The following is a 23,386-nucleotide window of genomic DNA, read 5'->3' as shown; positions in this document are numbered from 1 at the left end:
GAGCTAATATATGAAATTACTGAAAGTGATATGTAGATTTGTCAGGTTTCTCTTACCATAGCAGAGCTATTAAAAAGTACCCAAGTGCTGTGGCCTGTCCTGCACAGCACACACATTCCCAGTCCTGGCTAGCTCCTGAAGGATGGCAGTGCTTTGTATCTGTTAAACATGAAGGAAGCACACGAGCTGTGGGCAGATTGAGCATTTAGTTTTGACTCCAGGCCTTGCTGTGGCACTGAAGGGCAGATCCTCTCTTACACTGTCACCATGGTAAGTCAGTTTTGAGGTTTCTTCTGTAAGTTTTGATGCTTTTCAAGTCACATCAACAGTAACATTTTTGCTTTTTTTTTTTTTTTAAACACAAGGGTTGCATACACTCATTGCACCTGCCATGGCCCCTTAGTTCTTACAACACTTAAACAAAATCAATTCTCATAGTGTAACACTAAATTCCACATTTATGTTCATCTTCCAGAACATATTTAGCAAAATTCATAATTAAGAAATTATATTTTTTCTCCAGGACCCAGTTTCTACAGACATAACCTAGAAGAAAAACCTGGAAAACCTGAAACCAGTCTGTCTGCTGTGTTCTGCAAGCTCTTTCCAGGCAAATGGAATGAACAAAGGGAAAAACTCATTCCCTTAGACAGCCATGGGTATAGACTTTGAAAAAAATTATCATCTGTAAGATCATATTTATAATTACATGCATTGCCTTCAAGGCTATGAAGCATTTAAACTTTTAAATTTTGCACGGTTACAATTATGAAGGATTGATTCTGCTATTAAATTCAATGGAGACATTATCAATTTCTACAATTTTTCTGGATATTCCTTTGCTTACCTTATTGATGTTTTCAATCATAAGACAAATTTTCTCTCACAAAACCTTGTGATATATTGGTACTAGGCCATGAATTCTGAGGAGAGGATTTTTGTTCTGTAGAAATCATGACTGGGCCAAAGGGAAGCACATGAATGTAGACTGGGTTCTGGAGAAGTGTTTTATATTTGGTTAACATAAAAATAAAGAAAAAGACAGAATAATTAATGCCTAACTAAGCTTTCCTATATGCTGAGGTAACCTTAAATATCTTTGGTTTTCTTTATTTGCTGATAAGAAGTACCTTGATAAAACGTTAAGTGATGAATCCAGCTCTGGACATGCTGCTCTCTAATACACTGAGTATTTTCAACTCTTTGGCTATTGAACTTCAAGCATCTCTATCAGATTGGCAGATTTTATTTGAAGCCTGTTTCTCTCAGATTATCCCTCGGTTAAACTACAGAGTGAGTCTTTGGAAGGAAGAGTTTAGGATTTATAGTATTTACCTGTAAGGAGGATCATTAAATTATACCCCATTGCCAGTACTTACAGCAAACAAGTCTTTGGAGAAGCAGTTACCATCTGCATATCAGCTCTTTCTGAATGCAACTAACACAAGAGGCTACTCTGAAAGATGAAGTGTGAAACTTCATGCTACAGTTACACATTCTTACTCTAGTTTTGATTAATTCACACTCTACCTAACTAAGAACAGTACTCTGCTGTACACTACACGTTCTGCCTGACAAGACCGAAAATAAATCTTTGGTGAAAAGTTTTCTTTTTCTTCAGCAAGTAGTAAAAAAACTGCTTAAAAATATTTTTCTTAATACTGTACTGTTCATCAACTACAAGCTGGAGAAAAAAATTACACTTGGAATTCTTTGGAGATATCTGCTGGCAATTAACTTTTTTTAAAGGCTCTTGTAACAACAAGGTAGTTAAAACTGTTGAATACAACTCACCTATGCAATTGGCTACTACAATCAAGAAGTCCTATTGGGTTTTGTTAGTAACTACTTATTCAATAAAATGTATTCAGCTCTTCAAACCTATAGCTTTTTAACTAGTTCAATTCCTTTTGGATAATATGTGGCTTCCTTCTCCTCCACTGAAAAGTCTTTGGTACAAGATCATTCTTCAAGCATTTGAATGGCCACTGGTGAGTGTGTACTGTGTGCTTCAGGACTGGCAACAGCTCCAGGGGAAAGAACTCCAGGAACCAGAGCCCGATTCCTCAGCACAATCCAACCGTGAGAGTAGGGCTTACCCACAACTTCTGACCACCTACTGCTACTGAGGAGCAACACAGGAGGTGACATCAGCCTGGCACACCTGGAGGTGACATCTCAGCCCCAGTAACGTCAGTGGGAGTTCTGACAGACTTAAATAGAGCCAGGAGTTCCTATGGTTGATTTCTCACAACATTATATTTGAAACAATTTTTTAAAGTAAAAACATATGCCTAATTTTTTTTTCTTTTCCTTTCTTTCTTACTTTTTTTTAAAGTAGAACAGGGAAAGAGAAGGAGTGAGAAGAGGACTGGATATAGATACAGGCAAGTTTACAACATTGGATGATTCCAGCCTCCTCCCTGTCTCTCGCTCTCTCCTATTAAAACACAAAATGATACCCTGTCAGTTTGCTCCACGTTTCCGTGAGGCAGCTTAAAAGTAACAGACTGTTCCCTGAGTACAGGAAAAAACAACAACAACAAAATCCAAAAAACCACTAGAATCATTTTTAAAGGAGGTAGTATAAAACAGGAATTGCATGGGTTCGAGGCAGTAGCAGTACTCACCTCTTTCAACAGACTCTTCAACTAAAGCTCTGGCTTTTTTATTTCTCATGGTAGCCTAATCAGAGTTTTAGATTGGCATATAGGTAAAGTCACTCCCTGAGCTAAAATTCCTGGCTAATAGCACACTAGGTGAAGGCAAGGAGCAGGTTTGCATGCTAACAACAGTTCTGAGACATACTACAATGCTAGCACTGCTTATCAGCCCTCAAAGATGGGGAAAAATGAACTATAAACTCGTGTTACAGCTTATTTAAAATATCTAAGAAGCATTTAAGGCATCTTTCTGTACTCCAAAGGAACTTTATGAATGCTAAAAAGGAATAAGGCAAATCAGTAATTTCATAATATATAATGCAAGGCACCACTGCTAAGAAGTACTGTGATACTGGAATACTCAGTGTTGTTACCTATTCCATAACTCTCAGGCAAAGCCAAGCTGTTTGAAAATGCTGAGTACTTCTTCATTTTGCTATGATTTTTAGCCTTAACTGTGAATACAGGGGCAATATCTGTCACACTGTGGGGAGTCCAGCATGTCCCAGAGCCCCAGGGGTACAGCATATATGCTGCCAGCAGCTGCTGGCACGGGGTTCTGAGGAAAGGCACTGTCCTAGGCTTACTGAGGGTCTAAGAAATCAAGAGGTACACAAGATTTCATGTGGCTGCATATGTGGAAGTCCCAGTTCTCCCAGTCTTTAACATAGTCTGTGTCAGCCACATGAAATCATAACATTTTATACTCTGAGGTTTCCTTCTTTTTAAAGACAGAGCTTCAGCTAAACAATCTTGTCCACCAACCTATACAACTCCCTGATCACTGAGTACATACACACACACATACACACACTCTCTCTCTCTCTCCACACCACTTGGGGCGGGGAAATGAAAACAAAACCCCCCAAAATAAAACAACACTACTAGGAAGTATCATCAGTTCCATAGCTGAGACCAGCTAGAACACAAATGAGGTAAAGCAGTCGTCATTCAGAGTTCACCTCTCGGCAAACTGAGGTAGATAGTCAGCAAAAGGGCCAACAGCCTTCCCTTTGCTCCAGTGACAAATTTTTAACCTTCGGCAGAAATCTTCACTCCTTTCACATTTTTTGACCACCGAACATTCAAAATGAGCGAGCTTTAAAAAAACAAACCAAAACGTAGGAAAAAAAAAAAAAAAAAACCAACCCCAACATTCAACAGAGCTATGGATCACCTGCTAGGTCAGCCAGGCTTTCCACAATGCAACTTTGGCTCCCTGTTCATTGTCCTTCGAACAGACAGGCGCTGCGAGCGGGGCTCAGTTGGGCGCGGCGGGGAGGCTGCGCAGCGCCCGGGGGGCAGCGGCCGGCGGCAGCCCCGGCGCCTCCCCGCAGCCCCGAGGGCTCCCCGCGGCCGAGTCCCGGCTGGCCAGAGGGCTGCTGCCCGGAGGGGTGCCACCGGGCACGGAGGAGAGGTGAATCTCGTCGTTGGACTCGTGCGAAAAGCGGCCGGAGTCGCCGGTCTCGTGGCTGCCCTCGCTGTTGGCCGAATGCTCCGTGTCGGCCGCCGCGCCGAAGGGCAGCGCGAAGCCGGGGGAGCCGGGGGAGCCGGGGGAGCCGGCCCGGCCGAGCAGCACGGCGGGGCCCGGCTGGTACAGGCACACGAACCTCCGCTGCGGCTGCACAAGAGCACAGAGAAAACAGCCTCAGAAAAGCTGAGCCATAACTGGAATTTTTTACTGCGTTTCCTGGCTCCTCTTCCACTAGAATGATTATTTTTCAACTCCTCTAGGAAAGCCCTGAGAGAAGCAATCTCAAGTCTTGCTCATACTTTTCCCTTCCACAGTAGATGAAATAATCCTTCTAGATAAGCATGGCTAATAAAAAATTATTTCACTGGAGAGATGTGAAGAGTATTTTAAAAACACACTTGGTAGAGCTCCCTCCCATCCCCTCATGCATATTCTTCAAGCATTACTCCTTAGGCAATAGAAAAAAATTTCCATACAGAGGCATCAGAAATAAACAGCTGTTTATAGAAATACTTTTCAATATGATTTTACAACATGGATATAAAGACTTTCTAATTCTTAAACACACAGGAGCACAATACAAGTTAAAATGCAATGAAGAATGGTTATATGCTCCATAGGTATGAATTTGCATAGTAATGTTCCAGATTTGGTTTAACACTTCAGTTTTAAACTGCTCTTTTTTCTCAGCCAAATAACAAATATGTCCGGACCAACAATTTCAGAAGCCAAAGTGTTCTATTAAGGTTCTCAATTTTCTCAGTACTGTAGGTATATCATCTAGTTTCCCTTCTTTGTTTCTCTTCAGCCAAAAAAAAATTTAGCTGCCAGAGTAGGAAAGGATTCTTTCTATTTTAATACTATTTTTGTCTGTAAATATATTTTTAATCTGTGTTTATGTTTATACAGTCTCTACAGAAGTAGTTCATGCAGTGCAAAGTACACAGAAATCCTTCTCCTCACAGATACAAAGGAAAAGTCAAGTAAGCAATCAGTTAACAGTAGAGGTACAACTGTAAAGAGTCACAGTGTCCTGACAACAATATCTGTCAGAAAATGGAATTTCTGTCAGACTTAAGTATGGTGAGATAGAACACATCAACTTTACACAACTGAAACGAACCAGTTAATACTAAGACCACTAAATATGTTTTTCCATGAACAGAAAACGATGTATCTTCCTTTGCTAAGAGGTTATTACAGTAAAGATTGTGCATCTCTTCCCCTTAAAGCAATTACCTCTTCAGTCTTTGCCTTCTTAGCATCTTGGAAGAACAACCACCTTTTCTTGCCATTAGTCTTTGTGACAGGCCCATAGCTGTTAATAATCAGATCAGATCCTCCCTACAACAGAGGAAAATGCAGACATTTATTTTAATAAAGTAAATTTCTAAGAGACTTGAAAATATTTTTCTATTCCTACCTATGGGTTCCATACTGAAAATGAAGACAAATGAAGCCTCAGTAGTGAGTCACATTTTCGTGGTCTGGTACACCTCTGCTCAAGACAAGCCAAGAGCATACCCACTAAATCTGGCAAGACCCAAAGCTGCACTACTGCAGGCTCACAGCAAAATACTCCAGCTCTAGTACTCAGAATGAGGTCATTCCAAGGCCTCATTCTGCTGGGTCCATTTCCATGTCTCAGCTCTCACACAGCTCCTCAGGGAGCAGCTGTACTCAAGTTTGCAGTGTGAACAGAACAAGCCTGAGCACAGCATGTGGAAGGAAGGCCACTGTGGTGGTGTCACTCTGGACTCCTGGACTGAAGGTTCTGCACATCCAGGCTAATTTATAATGTGACTGAGTATGAGTTTATAAACTGCAACAGTGTCTTACCAGTAAATATAGGGAAAAATAATACTTTTCTGAACACCTGCTTAGTGCCATAGTTGACTAGACTGTGCACAGGCAGTGACTGAGCCAGGAGCTGACAGGAACTCTCACTTTCCTCCTGGGACCAGCAGAGGCCACAGAGCAGCCCTGAGTCTGTGGAGCTTTTATCCTTTGATGCTGTGCCAGGGCCAAACTCCACAATCTGCAGAGTACAGCTGAAGACAAGTGTACTCAACCAGATCTCCAGCTGAACTTGCAGACAAGTCTTGAAAATTTCAGCCTGGATTGCCGACTTTGTGCTTGTCCATTAATAAAACAGCCTCCTGGAGGTTCACAGGATATATATTTTACTTTTGATAAGGACTCTGATATTATAACAATGAATTCCAAAGAAAGATTTCTGACCTGGGAGTTAGGGAAACTCACAGTACCTTAGCATCAATGAAGCTGCTTCCCACTATCATTGGCAATAAGGATTCTTCATTCTCTGCAATTCCTTCAATATCCTTCTCCACCTCATTAGGACTGGCTAATGAGATGCTGGTATGTGACAGCTGGTCAGTGCTTTGCTGCACAGTCTTAGGAGCAGATGCTTTCCTACACAATGTTAAGGAGGAATAAAATTGACCCACAAATATTAAAAAAATCAAGGATAAACTTCAAAGCTCTTATTAATCAAGTAATCCTGGTATTTTGTTGGTATTTACATTTTGTTATATGATACTACTAACTCACATGGAATTTAAATGTTATTGCTTGTGATAAAAATAACATCTGCTTCCAGTTAATCATACACAGTAGGCTACAAGCTTATGTGCAGACAGGAATTGTCATGATTAGTAATATTACTTGGAGGAAGTAACCACTAATGACATTAAGACCTTTCTACCATACTACACAGAGACTGTCTCCCAGCCCATATTTTTTCCTGCATGTAAGCTAAAAAGCCCTTGGAAAACACTTTCAGTGTTTCTGGAAAACACTTTCAGTGAGTTTTTTAATTTATTATTTCAAGTTACTTTTATTTGTTCTGATCCCAAAGTTTTGGGCAGAGTCACTGGGCCAGTTTATACCCTTTAGCAGCTAATGACAGACATAGATGGTGGCTTGCACCACTGCAAAGAAACTGCATCATGGATCTGCTTTAAAATCTGCATCATGGAACTCCTTTCTGTCAGAGTTCCTCTTGTCCAGCAGCACCAGGGGGCTTAAAGCCTTGCCAGCCAGGTGTGGGCAGGCTGGAGGGCTCAGCAGGAGGAGCAGGTGATGAACAGCAGCATGCTTATCTGACCCAAAACAGGGGCTCAGCTGCAAACATGCCTCATACTGAGTTGTCAAAGCCCCAGCACTGACTCACTCTGTGGGTTCTTCCTCCTTCCCCTGAGTGAGGGCTCAGGTAGAGTAGGAAGAGCCAACAAAGTGCTTTGTTTCCAACACTGGTAGAAACAGGTGAACAGACAGAGTACTTCAGAGAACTTAGCACTCCTGGAGGACAAGGCATGTCCAAGAGTGAGAGCAATGAAAAAGAGCTCAATCTTTGAGAACAAAAACATACCTGGCTTTACTGCGATAAATTAAGATCAGGATGCAGATAAGGATGCAGGTCAAGGCGATGCAAACCCCAACAACAATGCCAGTCATTGATTTCTGGTCCAGATGGTAATAGTCAGAATAAGCTGTATCAAAAAGGAACACAGAAAGGCTCAGAAAATAAGAAGAGTTAACCCCTGCTCCCTGTCAGGAAATTAATAGGGTTACAGTTACAACCACAGAGACAAATGCTTCCTTCTAATGAGATTTCCAGGCCTTCTCTGGCATACATTTTTATACCTTTGAAAATAAAACTTGTAGACCAGAGGAGTGTCTGGTCAGTGCAGTCCTGGGAGGGGAGGAAGAGGACAAACCCAGTGCTACTGGTACAGATAAAGGACTAAAAGGAAGTGCCTTAGAAGACTGGCTGCAAAGTTACTGATGTAAAATTGAATCCAGTTATGTATTCTCACTTGAAAGGCAAACTTTCCATTTCTGAGCAAGAGAATTAGACCAGTTCTGAGTTGAACTGAGAGAAAAATTCCAAAATTGTTTCATTTAGAAGAAGAAAATGCTACACTGTTAGGAGTGCCTCACATAAAACAGAATGGTTTACCCAGAAAGTGGTCACAGCTAAAACAATCAAGGATCTTTTCTCCCCACTACTTGTGACAGAGCAATCAAAACACTGCTCCTGACCTGTGGAATCTCCAGAATCCAAGCGCTTAGGTCTCTGGTTAGACTCTGATGTCTCCTTTGGCAGGACAGCAAATTCCACTGCATTTGAGAAGGGTCCCTCTCCCACTTCATTGGAGGCTGCTATTTTAACCAAGTAGATGTTTCCTGCTACAAGGTTTTCCAGCAAAGCCATGGTCATTGCTCCTAGGAAAAGATACAATAAACAGTTCCAGTTTGACAAAGTTTTGGGGAAAGACTCAGATTTAGACATTGGGACCCACACTTTTTTCCCAATAGCACCTCTAAATCTTGCTTGAGGATTGTGATCACTTTGATACCTTCTACCCTGCATATACAAGCTACAGAATGAACACTGGACTTGCCTTCTCATCCCTGGTTTCCTTTCTCCCCATTCTGTTTGAACATAGGACACTGTGAAGTGCCAGTACAGTTCAAAACCAAGGCTCAAGTACTGGCTGTGGCACACAGCACACCAACCCTACATCCAGCACAGCTGCATTTCAGGGTGACAGTCCCTATGTTGTGATCCCATCTGCAAGGAGATGCACCCAGCATTAACCAGACTCTCAGGCAGAGAAACCAGAACATCAAACCTCTCTCATACAGAGCACATGTTCCTCTCCTCCACCTACTGTACCATGAATGTGAATGAAAATTGACATAACAAAAGAATCCAGGTTCAGTTTATCAAATTTCAGGTCTAGTTAAATGAACAGGAAGCTCTGCAAGAGTACCTTATACCATGACTTTAAAATAAAATTAAACCCTATTTAGACCTGTGTAGGCTTCCTTGATTACTGTGCATCTAAGCTGTGCTACTAAGAATGTTACAGAAAATGTCTTTTTCGTATGCTAGGGATTCATTTCTTAAAGTCCCTGAAGGCAGGAAAAAAGATTAAGAACATAAATAGGATTCACTAGCATTGTCCTTAGACAGGCAAAACTCCTATCAAAGTCAGTGAGAGCTTTGCCTGCCCAGGGACTGCAACTACTGCTTAGAATTCCAATTCATTTCTAAAATGCTTGTGTTTCTTGCTACCACAGAAATATGCTGCTTTTATTTCCCTACAGTGGCAGTTACAGCACTAAATCTATCTCTCTGCTTTCACATATTCCATTTACTTTCTCAGACTGAAGTCAAAATTTTAACTTTTTAAATCAGTTTGAGAAGTCAAAATTTATAGTATCACGGGAGCCTATAAAATATAAGGTTGTTTTGTTGACAGAAAAGATTATACATTTGGCAAAAAGGAAGCTACTTCAAAAGCTGTTTCAGGTCTTCCATAAAAAAAAAAACCATTAGCTGAAAGCATTTGAAGTGAATGTGAGGTATCTGTAACCAAAGGAGCTGTAATATTTAGCACCAGCAGGGGTGAAAGGTCACATTTCAATATCACAGGCTCCTTGCCACCAGCTCCCTTCCAATCTGCTGCATTGCTAAAGCAAGGGAGCACTTGGAACTGATTTACTGCACACCAAGTGTGCAAGGGCTGTAACTTCTGATCCACTTGAAGAGAGCTAGGGAAGAAGGGGGAGGTGGCTGGAACATAACTCACACCATCAATCAGCACCAAAATGCAGTTATATTTTCGGGTTTTGCCAGGCCTAATACAAGCTCAAATTAGGGGGTGGACTGGGAGAAAATTTCCTGCATAAACTAAAGTCCATGCTAGGACTTTTATAAGTGGCAGGGTTGGTTTGGGGGTGTTTGGTTTGGTGATTTTTTAAATATTTTTTTTATTTGAGGGGATTTCTGGAGGTATGAGAACGCAATGGAGTCAAGATTTCACAAATCTTCTGCAGACTAAGTTTAGCATCAAGACAAAACAATGCTATTTATTGCATAGGGTTAACTGATCTAATCAGAATAAATGCATTAAAAAACCCAAACCCTGCTTCTACCTCAAATTACCTATGAAAGGACTGTCACAGGACTGATCATGGTATGTGCCCAATTTTATCTCTACAGACTAATTTGCTTTCACAGACTTTTCATCTATACTTTAACGAAGAGCATAACAGATTGTCCTAGTGTGACAAGATGCCTGAATTCCACACCATGCCTCAAACCCCAATATATCTGTCAAAATGCAAAATTTGTGGCTCTAACATTGATGGACACAGTAATACACTGAGATTTATAGCTCTCCATTTGCTCATTCCCTCCAACACTTTCAGTATGGGAACACATGAAAATGTTTACTGTTATTGCCATGCTGCCATCCGAAATCTCTGGTGAGATACTATCAGAGATGCTGTTCAGTTTCACAGGCATGACTGAGCTGAACAATGCATCTGAAAGCAATTCAGCCACTTGGCTGCATGCAGCAAATACAGTGTATCATCAACAGAATGACAAGATTTAGTCTTCACCTATAAGCTCTCTGTGAATTTAAATCTGCTGGGGTTTTTACGGAGTAAAAAATAACAGTAAATTTGTCCTTTAATATAACAATATCACTGTTTCTTCCCACAATTTAGTTGGACAATGTTATTAAAATTACTGTTTCACTGAACAATTTTAATAGTGAAAACCCATGGGTTCAATCTTCCCCTGCAGTTAGACCTGATTGATATTTCAGAGCAGTTATTTTTCACAAATTTAGTTTAATAGTCCTTTTCCTGCTACTCTTCACAGCTGCCCATTCTCTTTGAGGCCAGCCTGACAAACACCATTGTGCTGCAGCAGACAAAGTGGCACTGCCACCTTTCAGAGGGGCTGTTGGTCCTTTGCCCTCTCTTCAGGAGCAGCATGAAGAACAAAAGCTCTGAACTAGAACAGCTCACTCTCCATGATGGTGAAATGACTTATCCTCTGTGAGAGCATACTCATTAAGTTTTTAGAATTATCTCCACAGAGGATTTACAGCCTCAGTCTGCTGACAGCTAAGTTTCCAGCCAGGTAACAAAACAGAACAACAAAACAGTAACTCTTCCAGGGCCATGCTCTTAAATAGGCTACTCAAGCACATGACTTTACTGTGTAACACTGAGCTTTCCTCTCAGGTTTAAGACATTATTAGATCATTATCTTTTCTGAACTACCTCTATTTTGACTATCAACAGACTAATAAATGCCTTTCACTTTTTTTCTGGCTACAGTAGAAATCTGTTCTTGATTCAGTTCTTCAAATCCCAGTATTATTCGGAAAAGTACCTACAAAAATTTACACTGTCTACATTTAATCACAGAGATGTGACTGCAGCTCACATCAGCATACCCAAGGTACTGTGAGATTAGCTGGGGCTCAGCAGTAAAAGAGAGCCAGAGAGTTAAATTGAATTTGCAGAGTGATTTACTGGGAGTAGGAGAAAGTTCATTAAGCAAACTGAGCTAACTGGATTGGCAGTGATCGACAGAAACTATAAACCCACACAGCCACATTTAAACATCTCAGAGACTTCAGATTTGAAGGAGTGCATTTACAAAATGAAACCATCACAATCATGGTTACAACGAAACTAAGATGGATGTAATTGGATTTACAAGACATTTTGGTTTACATGAACACACTGAGCTCCAAAGCAACAGAGAGCCCCCTCTCCCCTCACCTTCTGAATATGAACTTGTTTTTTAGTACATCTTCCCATGGCAATAATTCTAAACTATTTGGAACTTTCATGTGAACATTTACATGAATTTATTTCATAATTCACAGCAGTAGTGTTGTCCAAGGTTGCTGAAAGTAACAAAGCATCTTATAAGTAGCATCAGTGTTTATGCAGTTCATAGGTTGATGATTTTACTTTACCTTCTCTGTGCAACACTTGCCATTCCCCAGCAATCCAAGCCTTCCTGGATGCATAGAGGATAGTGTACCGTGTGACAACTGCTTCAGGACCATCAGGTGGCTTCCAGGAAACCAAAGCAGTATTATCCTCTATCAAAGTCACCTTCACTCCTACTGGAGGGCCAGATGGTGCTGTGAGAACAGTAACACAATGCTATTAGGCTAACCCAATTTACATGCAATTAAATTGCTCAGAAAGGAACTGATGTGCAGTCCTAATGGCTACTGCTACATCCCAGACACCACACTGAAACAAGCACATACTGCTCCTCAGAGACACTCTCCTGTTACCTCTGAGCCAGACAATAGCTTCTGTAAAAGCAAGTTTTGTATTTTTCCCTCATCACCAGAAAGAAACAGTTACTGACAACCTCCCACTTCATTATCCTGTCAAGAAATACCTCCCAAACACTGCTTTGGTGAGAACGTGGAACTGCAGGTGTGGATTTTCCCCTGCCAAGCTGACAGTAAATCAAAGCAGCAGCTAAGGCAGTAGATGTGTAATATTCTTATAGTTCCCAAAATTCTGGGATTTAAAATATGTTTTCATAAATGCCTATAAATCAGTCACACCTCTTCAATATATACATATTTTAAGGTTTTTATTCAAGTTATTTCTAGTCAGTTGCTGATGGTAGTGAAAGCATCACACTTTATACAAAAATCAATGCTGATTTAGGGTGGATTTTGAAAAATAATTTCACAGTTCCAAAGCGGGGATTTACCTGCTAGCATTTCTCTATCTCTCACCAAGAAGAACATTATCTATGTCTCAGAGGAAAGGATTTCCCTCTCCTACACACAGCCTAAAATTAATAAGCACTTTTTCAGGGTGTTTTGTTTACAAAATGTTCTTAGAACTATAGGGTCCCTCTCCTGGTTCCTTACCTTCAGGGAGGGTAGTGTGGTAGACTACAGGACTCCAGGGACTGGAGAGCTGGTCCACGTGCAGTCGAACTGCAAATTCATACATGGTTTTGGGCTCAAGACCTTGAACTAACATGTGAGTCTCTGACCTGGACAGATGAAGGAATTAAATGAATTAAACAGCAGCAGTTGTCTTGAAGATTCCCAAATCAGATGTCTCAGTCACATGAGTAGATTCCCATATGTCAGTTCCACACAGGACAAACCAGTCCCAGTCCAGACACGTGGCACATCTGTGCTGCCTTCCTGGACGTGCAACTGCACCAGCCCAGGAGCTCTCAGGAGGATGTTGTATCTGCTGTCAATTGATGTGAGCTCAGCCTTTTATAAATGTTGTTTGAACAGCTGATGCACAAAGAGTATTTTTGGCTGGATCACCAGCAGGTATCCCAAACCCAGCTCTTTCCACACTTGTCCATAGGACACTGTGCTTCAAGCTGGAGTTACAAACTGCAAGCAGTCACAGCTGAGAGGCACGTGGATCTGCTTCCCAGCTCACACACAGAGGCTAGACAGGCAACATCCTTTCCTCTTATGGCCTCCACACCTCATGTTTAGGGGATGAGTATGAATGCTTCTTACTGATCTGGTAGCAATATTTAATATATCAATAGCAGAATTGATTCTATTAATTATAATACTGCAGTTTACAATTTGATCACAAAGTCAGTTGTAGACATTTCACTTTACTTTGATTCTGGGGCAGAGAGAAATCTTTCATATTTGCCAGGGTTAATTCTGGATGATAATACTCCATCAAGATTAAACCTCAATTTAAAATGGTCTTACTCTACAGATATTGCTTTATTAAATCTCATTTAGTATTTTCATCTTCTGTACTGCAGGGGCAGTAACCAGCACTTGCAATAGCCTCATGCAATCACAAAAAGCAGCACTCCACATGGCACACTAAGAACTTTACATGGTGATTATACTGTGTCTAATCATTAAGCCGGGAGTTATCCAGCAGCAGATGTGTTCTTGGAAGAGAAAACCATGAATATAAGGATGGAAACTATTTATCCTTTAAGACAGCATTTTTCTTATTTAGAGGCTTGAGTAAACTGAAGTTCTGAGGGAGCTACACACATGGATTCCCTCACCAGCCCCACAGCCCTGAGCATGGAGTGAAGTGTTCTGCTCCCACACCACCTGGGCAGAGGTCGAACAGCAACCCAAGGCAGGCTCCCTTCCCTGTCCAGCCACTCTGTGCCTCACACATTGCTTCTCTGCAGAGCAAGCAATCCTACTCAGCTTTCCTCTGGCAGGGTGCCACACACCCAGGAACATGGCATTCCCACAATGAAATCCTCAACCCCTCAAAAATTCTCCTTTTCAGTCTTAAAATCAGGCACTGGACTAAGTCCCATCTGTGCCCAGACAAGGTACCTATAAAACAGGTATGGTCTTTTGCATAGTTGAAAACGACCTTAGAATTAAATTCAACCTAGACAGCTAAAAAGACATTAAACAGTCAAAGAGCTAGCCCAAGGACCCAACACCACCAAGGATCACCGGTAGAGAATGAAGCTGTTCTATGAATAGGTCTTAAAAAACCCCTAGCAGCCAATAGGCAAAACACAGAGTCCTCTGAGGGAAATAAAAGTTGTTGCTAGTAAAAGAAAATGAAAAGAGAGCAGGAAGAGTAGGAAGTGAGTGGGAAGGATGTGGAACTGGCAATCCAGGAGTGCAGCAGCTGCACTCACGTCTGCAGGTAGAGGACCAGGGAGGCGTTCTGCAGCCCCACGGGGTTGCAGCGCACGGTGTAGTTGATGAGCTGGGCAGAGGTGAAGGCAGGCTTGCCCCAGTGCAGGTAGATGGACGAGGAGGTGTTGGCTTTGGCATACAGGTGGTGAGGAGGCGGCGGCGGCGGCACCATGCGGTCACGGACAGCTGGCAAAACAAAGCAGGAGCAGGAGTTAATACCTGCACTGTGCACAGGTGCTGGTTACAGGAAGAGGTCTGAGCCCACAGTTTAGATACAAATCTTCCCTAACCCAGCACTACCTGGTATTCAGACCCAGGAATCTGGTTAAAGCTGTTAGAGACCCCTCCTAACCCAACATATGTCCATATCATTTCTGCACTTGTTTACTCAAAATCCCACTCATTTACTCAAAAATTAAATCAAAACTATCAGCAGAGACAAGAAAAAGTGATAAATCTCTCATAAGATACAGCTACATCATGTTAGATGATGCAGATAGTTCAGCAAGGGAAGGAAATGTGCTTGGGCTCTCTTCTTTCTTCAGCTGTGCTCCAGGAACACAGCAGTGTCTCAGACTCAGGATGACTAAGGCAGTATTTGTCACTGATATGATCTTTCTTGTTCTCTCTTTTACACAGAATTAATTGATTATTTAAAAGTTAAAAACACAGAGCTGCTGGGACCCTGAAACACCTCAACTCTCAATAAATTCTTCATGCATCTACAACACTTACAGACACATCCTGGAGTGCTGACTGTTTGGTCAGCCTGATAACCTTCTTCCATACTGTTGTATGCCAGCAGCCTTACATGATACTTTCTTCTAGGATCTGCAGAAAGAGCAGAGGAATAATTCAGCTCAAGAAAAAAAAAAAAGAAAAAAGAAAGAAAAAATGTATCTATTTGGACTTCCACAGATAGTGAGACAAATTGATGCTCCTGAAAGTTTGTTTCAAAACTTGTTTGCTACAAGCAGGGGACTGATGGACAGGCTGGATGCCTGGCAGCCTGTCTTTTTCTCCTGCCCTTCGAATTCCTCCCCCAATTCTTTGCTCAGGAACGGTTATCTCCCAATCTCACTTGCAACAGCCTAAAGCAAAGGTTTGTAACAGAATCAATGGGAGTAGGACAAATACCACATTGCTATCTGTTACAGCTACAGAGCTAGATTTAACAGTAGGATTCACCATACTGTTTTCAGACCTTTAATAAAGATCTGTTAAAACAAACAGCAGGAGGTCCACGGAGACCAACATTTGTTTCTGCATACACAAGCTGCAAGGAAGCAGGGCAGTCAAGGCAAGGGCAGGACAGCCCCAGCAAGGAGATAAACTGTGAAACAAGAGGGATTGTTAATAATGCTTTGACTAGGAAATTCTGCCTCCATATGTTTTCTTGAAAGCTGGCTCTGGCAGTCCTAGAGGGTCACCATTCCAAGCTGCAAGGATCTCCCCATTCCCTTTCTCTGCCCACACCTTTGGCCACATTTCAGTTTGCTGCTTCTCTGTTCTGTTGATGACATGCTGGCCTTGATGCAAGTGAAAAATTGCTACAGAGGAATCAGGAAGGGCCCTGCAGCTCTCCAAGTGGTGATGGTGTGGGGCACCCACAGGAGGCCAAGTGCAGCTACTCCCTTGCAACTGCATTTGCAACCAACCCCTTGCACACAACAGTGATTTGCAGGGTGGCAGCGTTTGCTACCAACTCATAGGAGCTAAACTTCACCCCTGGACTAACGCAGGCACTGGGATATTCTCCTCTTCTGATGACATGAATCTATTGCTTTTACTTAGGATTTTTGGGAGTTTCCGATGTTATATAACTGTGCTGATCTTACTCATGTCTTCTCTCTTTGCCCTAAGGGACCATAATACTGTCCCTTCTCAAAATAAGCTCTTCCCTTTCTCCTTTTAGCTGAGATTTGATGTGGCCTCTCATGAAATAAACAGGAACACGAAGTCCTGACATTCCTTGACCAGGAGTAGGCCTGTTGTTTCCATCAGATCGTTGGCTCCCTCTGCAGTCACTGCAGAAGCAACACCATCTGAAGGAAATGAAGGATGCTTCTGGAAACGTGGCAGAGTAAATTCCTAATAATGCCCTTTATAAAATCTTTTGGTATTTATTTTGAAATAGACACTTTTTGTGCTGTAGTTACCCATATCAGCTGTAAATGAAATATCACTAGGTAGAGTTAACATCTCTATGTATTTTATGGGTTTTTTTGAAAGGTTATTTTACCAAAATCCAAATATAGGTGCAAAAGCAAAAGGGCTCTTGTATTTGGATTATTATATTTGAAGTATTTCTTTGATGTGTTTGACCTTCATGGTAGAAGAGGCAAGAGGAGGGCATTCCCATTTTTTGAAGACTTTAACATCACTAGAAGGCAATGTAACAAATTACAAAATGTAGAAAAAGAAAAAAAGAAAAAAACATGATTTTTTAAACTAGAGTAAAATTCTCCTTTGCTTTGAAGGTTTTTTTTTTCACTTTACAATAGCACTTTTACAACAGATGACATCAGCTGTTCCTAGGCAACAAATTACAAATCAGAAAAAAGGAGATGGATACAAACACACAGAATACTCTTAAGCATGTGATAAAAGAAAATATGGAATTCTAATACTGAAAATTCAGAAAAATAGTAAGATGTTATATGTAAAAAATTGTCATCTTCTTTAATATTTATAAAAATGCAAGGTGAATTTAAGAACACTTGGCCCAACCAAAAAGATAAATGATAAAAATCTTTCAAAGTTCGAAATTATTTGAATAGGCCAAAATCAAGGGTGCCTTGCTGAGGAATATTACAGCATGCATCTCAGCAAAGCAGAAACACCTTCCCAGGCTCTCAGCCTGCGCTAGGAACACACAGAACCAAGGAACACGGGTAACCAAGGATTCAAAAGCAAAGCCAGAATTGAAATCAGAGGTCATCGGGACACCTTCAACACCTCTCTGGGACCAGAGGAGAGAGGCTGCTGTTAACGAGGGCCCTGTGCCAGCTGGGCTGGGCAGAGCCAGGGGCTGGGCAGGGCAGAGCACCCCGGAGCCCCCGGGCCCCGCTGGCTGCAGCTCCTGCCCCTCCGCCCGCAGCCCCGCTGCATTTCCGCAGGACGCAGCGTGACAGGCGCGGCCATGCATCCATCATCCTGCCGAGCACCTTCAAAAACTCGCTGCCCTTTGAAAGTGCTCACCCAGAACTGATCGTCTTCACTGGGAAATGAGGGGTAGCCGAGCTCTAGTGCCCTGCTGAGCCGAATGAGGAGCCTGTGAGGTCTGTTTATCCTCACCTCATTTTTTTAAACTGAATTCTTCATTAACACTTGATTGAGGAGAAAAGGAAGAATAATGGGATGTGGAAGAAAGGCAAAAAAAAAATCTAACTCCCACAAAAAAAAAAAAGAAAATCAAATGTCTTTGAGAAAAACATGTTTTTAAAATCTTACTTTAACTATCCTTAACACTTTTTACATGTAGAAGAAGCACAATGTTGAACGCTATTCTTCTTACTCCTGTATAACACAAAAAGTTTCAAGCAGAATTATATAAAAAACTTTTTTAAAAGCATACTAGTCTCTACCACCTGAAAAACAGGGTTATTTCCACTTCATGATATCATGGTTTAATTGGTAGCAAGACCATTTCAAGCCAAAAGCAATGTCAGAATTTTTAAGCTGTCACACATTAGGGCATCTATGGTTAAACCCATCTGCTGGTTTCAAGAACTGAAATAGCAACTGAGGAGGGAGGAGTACTTATGTACTGGCCTAGGAAAGCCTAAATGCTACAGTCATCTAAAGAGGAGAATGGAAAAGAATCAAAGGCAGTGAACTGAGCAGCAATAGAAACTGATGTGAAACTTGCTTCACAGAGCACACACAAGGTAAGGAAGGACCAGATCAAAGCACCACCAAGATGCAGATCCACGTTGGCAGTTCTTTTCACCACGTGCCAAACACAGTAACCAAAGCTCTGCCAAAGCCCTGCCTCAGTTACAACACTTCTTTGCTCACTATTTGTTTCATGAGGTGGTGGGAAATAATTTTTTGTCTGAAGTAGCCTTTGTTTAGAACATTTTTTACAATTTTACATTTCATTTTCAGGCTGATGATATGATTTACTGCTCAGTGGCAATCCCAACACACACCTGGCACAAACACTTTCATCTCACAGCTCACCAGCTGGATCAAACACTCCAAGCCAGACACATCCGTAGAGAGAAAACAAACTTCAGGAGCTTTATCTTTAACCAGCACAGGTATCTTGAGTAGTTTACACATAAATCATTGATAAGAGACTGGGGATAGCATGGCCACCTGGGGACTGACAGTCTGAGATCCATGCACAGGAGGCTCAGAGGGAACAGTCCTGCCCATAGCAGACCCAGGAGGAACACATCCCTCCCCAGAAAATCACAGCTCTTCAGCAACAAAGCAGGTGCAGGGATTTACTCAGCCTGCTCAACATAAATTCAGCTTGAGTAAAAAAAAAACCACACATCAAGATTTCATCTCTGCATTTTCGGAACTTCTCAAAATAGCAGGTAACACTGAATTGTTGCAATTAATTCTCTTGCAATTGCCAGCATTTGTGTAGAGGTTGAAGGCTTGCTCCCAGTCCTAAGGTGAACAGGAACAATTTTGTAGCCTATTTACCAACTGGCAGAATTTTTTATAGTTAATTTTTTTCTGTTAAATATCATTTGGGGGGGTTTGTGCTGCTGGTATTAGATTGTGTTAAATTTGTCACAGCACCTAGAGGTCTTTAATAGGCATTTTTGTTGTTATTACTTAAGTCAGCTGGTGGAAAGGACAAAAAATCTACACTGTACAACTCAGGGGGTTGGCAGTGATGCTGATAGTAACACACTAAAGCTAATTCATAAATTTTATTACAAGAGTGCCTCTGGAACACACAGAGATTGACTTAAAAGACATCACAGAGTGGATGTGATAAGTTGGAGTAGCTTTCCACAGTTCAAGGGATCTGCTGCACACACCTTTTTTGTGTAACCAAAACCTATCAGCATTAAGAACACATGAATAACACTTCCATCAGAGGCACAAATTTTGCTTCTGGTAACAATATTCCTATAAAATAAGAGTAGGAAAAAGTATCTTATGTCTACTGTTTATGCCTTATTTTGATTAACTTCAAATATCAAAATAGATACTGTCCCAAAAATCACTGGTTTGCAATTGATGTTGGCTCAGTCTCATCTTCCTAAGGCAGTTGTTGTAGGTGGGTCACTGCTCCCTGGTGACATTTCTCTGGAACCCCAAATCCTGTCATTCACTCTCCCATAAACATTTGCAGTGAGCCCTGCAGATCCAGCCTGGTAGGTCTTTCAGCACAGAGACACATGGGGGAGCCTTGCCTTCACTTTGTGAGCAAAGTGTACCCCTCTACACCTCGGAGTAAAACTAGAGTAAAGTTAAATACTGCAAGTATGAGGAAAAAAATGAAGTTGAACTATAATTTAAAACATGGATTGCAACTTGGAAAAACTTAAACCATTGCAGTAACTGAATTTCAGTAGGAATTCAGATGACAATGATTTATTGGTGTATTTCACTGTCCTACACCATCCCTGATATATAATCTTAGAGATTATATTTAGCTTGTCAGAAAGCAGACAGGAAGGTCACAGCAGATACTGATTCTTCAAGAAAAATTCTACAGTGCACTCAGATGTTCCAGCCTGGTTTGGTGCCAACTCATTTCATTTCCCAGCATAGAGGGAGAATCACAGCTGTTTATCTGTCTGGATGTGAGAAACAGAGAAACTGCAAAATATCCCAAAGAACTGAGACTTGACTTATTAGCAGTTCTGTTGCTCTGCACTTCATTGGAACATCTACATTTTATTGCACCACCTTGAAATTATTCAGTAATTTTTACTCCTGCCATCAGCCTTGCTTCCATGTAAATCTTCTATTTCACTTTCAGGAGGGGGAAACTTGCAACTACAAAACAGCTGCCAGTCAGAAACATTCAGATACTCCCATTTTCTTTTCCAACACTTAAGATTTTAGTACAGATTCAACATTCAGAGCCTATTTTGAAAGCCTGGGATGGTATAAATGGTCTAGTAAATATATACACAGTGGTAGGCAGAAGCAACTCGAGGTTCTCTGCTCTGAAGCCATTCCCAGGTGATAAAGGTGGCATGGGGAGGGGAAGGCTCATTCCATCTGGCAGAGTCATAGCTCATGGCAGCCAGGTGGTGTCCTCATGCACTTCCAATGGACACAGCTGGAAAAACGGGAGGCACCAAAGATTAAATGCCTGTATTTGCACTTAAACCACTAAAAACAGAAACGTGCTTCTAATCACTTTGCAGCTGGTGAAGCACTTTACAATGCAGCTTCCTCATTCCTAAACTACCAAGATTGCACAGACCAAAGTTTTAGAAAAAGTTACTAAGAAAAATAAAGTCACTTCCACATTCACAGGAACAAAAATTCCATTTTCAATATTGTATTACATCATTAAAACTCTCTAAGACTAAAGCAGCATGACACTAACAACACAGCCAATGAAAAATCCTAATCAATTCCATCTTCCCTTCTCAAAAGAACACAGAGAAATACAAATGTCCTGATTACACATTAACACTATCTTCACATCAGTTTATCCCATTCAGATTTTGGTAATTTGTTTTCATACGATTCTTCTGTCCTAGGTAAATTAACAGCATTAAAGATAAGTATAAAACCTGTGTCAGCAGCTTTTTATGTATTGTACACATGAGGCACACTCTGGTGCTCCTTCAGCTGAAGCTTAGATTGAATACAAAATCAGGAGTCCTAAACCAAAACTGTTAAAAAGTGTCTGCTGATATCAACACACCCAAAATTTTGGCTTTTTGGCATTTGCTTCAGAGAAAGCATCTGTTTACAGGCTACTTAGCCAAGGTTACAAGAGAGTGTAATATTGCAGCCCCTAAAAGCCCTGTCATTGTTTCTTTCAGCTGCTGCATGTTTGTGAAGCTCTGAAGGCCTTGAAAGGAGCCAGAGCAGAGCCAACAGGTCAGGGCTAGATAAAATTAAGAAAGAATCCGAGGTCAGACCATGAAAGAACTTTTTTTTTTTCCCACCCCTCCAGAACAGTGAGTCCACCTCCAGCAGCCTTTCATTCAGTCCTGATAAGAAGAGACAGCACCCCACAATCTGGATTTCAGACATTTTAAGTCCTCTTTGCAGGGAGGAAAAGATAGGGAAGATGAAAGAAAATTGACATTTTACTATCATTTACTGTTACACACTTTCATGCCTGTTTTGGACATCCCTGTTCTCAACAATTTAAAAGGAAAATATTGATAGAAATTAAATTACTGAGGGCTCTTGTTTATAAAATAATTGATACAGCACTAAATTTCTAGAGGAAAAAAAAAGGTTTGGTGTCTTGATGTTTTAAGCCTAGTTCAGTGACGAAAAACCTAGAAACAACTTCTTAAGCTACAGCCAGTATAGCAATTCTAACAGTTAAGGAAGGAGATGAGAAAATATTTCAACTTTATTCTAGCTTGCATACAAAATTTAAAATAATACTTTTTTCCTTTCAGTTAAAAGTATCAAACCCATAGCAGACTGAAAAAATAGTTGTTCTAAGGAAAAAACTTCCGTGTCCAAATGTCCATTTTTAATTTAATCTTTTGTGCTGCTGGATTTTTTGTGTAACCTACAGGTCCTTTGTTGGGCAGTGGTCTGGCTGGAGAGCTCATTGGTCTGGTTTGCCAGGGTGACTGTGCTGCCCCCAAGCCCATCCCTCCAACACAATAAAGTCCAGATAATTATTCAAAGAAGAGGCCAGCAGCATGGGCTGCTCTGACACGGGGTCACGGCCTCTGACACCGAATCTGGGGCTAGCCAAAGTCTGCTCCAAGCAACAGAGGTTCAGGGGAATTATTAAGGGGGAAGGGTGGGAAAGGAAGAGCACTGAGAAATACTATCCTTAAAAATGTACTTTTGAAGCAAAGTAATGTAAATACAGCAGAAACTTATTAGGAAAATAAGCAAATACATTTCAAATGTAGCAGAGGAAAAGGACAGAGCGAAGTGCATCAAGCCAAACACAAACCCAGAGCTGGGAGGCAGGAGGACGATACAGACTCAGGTCTGTTCTCTAAAGCAGGTATTCCCTCGCCGATTTTCAGTACTGGATTTTATTGCACTTTGCTAAAAAAATGCCCTTTTACCTTATTTGTACGTATCATTTAACAATTAAACACAGTTAAGCAACCATGCCCTATTACAGTTTTTAAAAACTTGCTGAAGCTCTGGATATGCAATTTCTAAGCATTATTCAAATAATAATATTTAATTTCTTTTATTTTAAATGAGTAGGAATTGCAATTGGTTGCACAACTGAATTGATCAAATTTTAAATAACAACCTTTTAATATCACATTAAAATAGTTTGATAGTTACAAATTTGATAATTTGTAATAGTAATAGGTACTATAGGTAAATTACATATAAAATATTGCTAATTTGTAATTATCAAATAGGTAATTTGATAGTTACAAATTAGCAATATTTTACATGTCATGACTTCTTTTTCAATTTAAAGGTAACTTTAAACACTTAGGTAGAACAAAGACTGCCTGTGGTACTCATGTTTTCCTTTGCAAACCAAATAACTGAAGCAGAAACTAGGCAATTTGTTCTTTGTACAACATTGTAAAAGTTTATTTTGGTAGAAACTGGAACATATGACACATGTGAATTGATCCAGCTAAACAGTCTGT

At 40.9% G+C, this 23,386-nt stretch overlaps 1 protein-coding gene across 1 annotated transcript in view; it reads right to left on the bottom strand.

Moving 5' to 3' along the window:
• Positions 1–3,924: 3,924 nt before the first annotated feature.
• Positions 3,925–23,386, bottom strand: part of PRTG (protogenin) — a 76,328-nt gene continuing 56,866 nt past the window's right edge. The window contains 9 exon segments of the mRNA XM_059858435.1: positions 3,925–4,284; positions 5,377–5,481; positions 6,405–6,570; positions 7,529–7,649; positions 8,203–8,385; positions 11,955–12,125; positions 12,882–13,009; positions 14,627–14,813; positions 15,363–15,458. Coding sequence (XP_059714418.1) covers positions 3,925–4,284; positions 5,377–5,481; positions 6,405–6,570; positions 7,529–7,649; positions 8,203–8,385; positions 11,955–12,125; positions 12,882–13,009; positions 14,627–14,813; positions 15,363–15,458 — 1,517 coding nt within the window.

The sequence above is a fragment of the Haemorhous mexicanus genome, chromosome 13, assembly GCF_027477595.1.
Source record: "Haemorhous mexicanus isolate bHaeMex1 chromosome 13, bHaeMex1.pri, whole genome shotgun sequence".
In the NCBI taxonomy this organism is placed as follows: Eukaryota; Metazoa; Chordata; class Aves; order Passeriformes; family Fringillidae; genus Haemorhous; species Haemorhous mexicanus.
The sequence above is the reverse complement of the archived record's forward strand: the minus strand, read 5'-3'. Positions and strand labels throughout refer to the sequence as shown.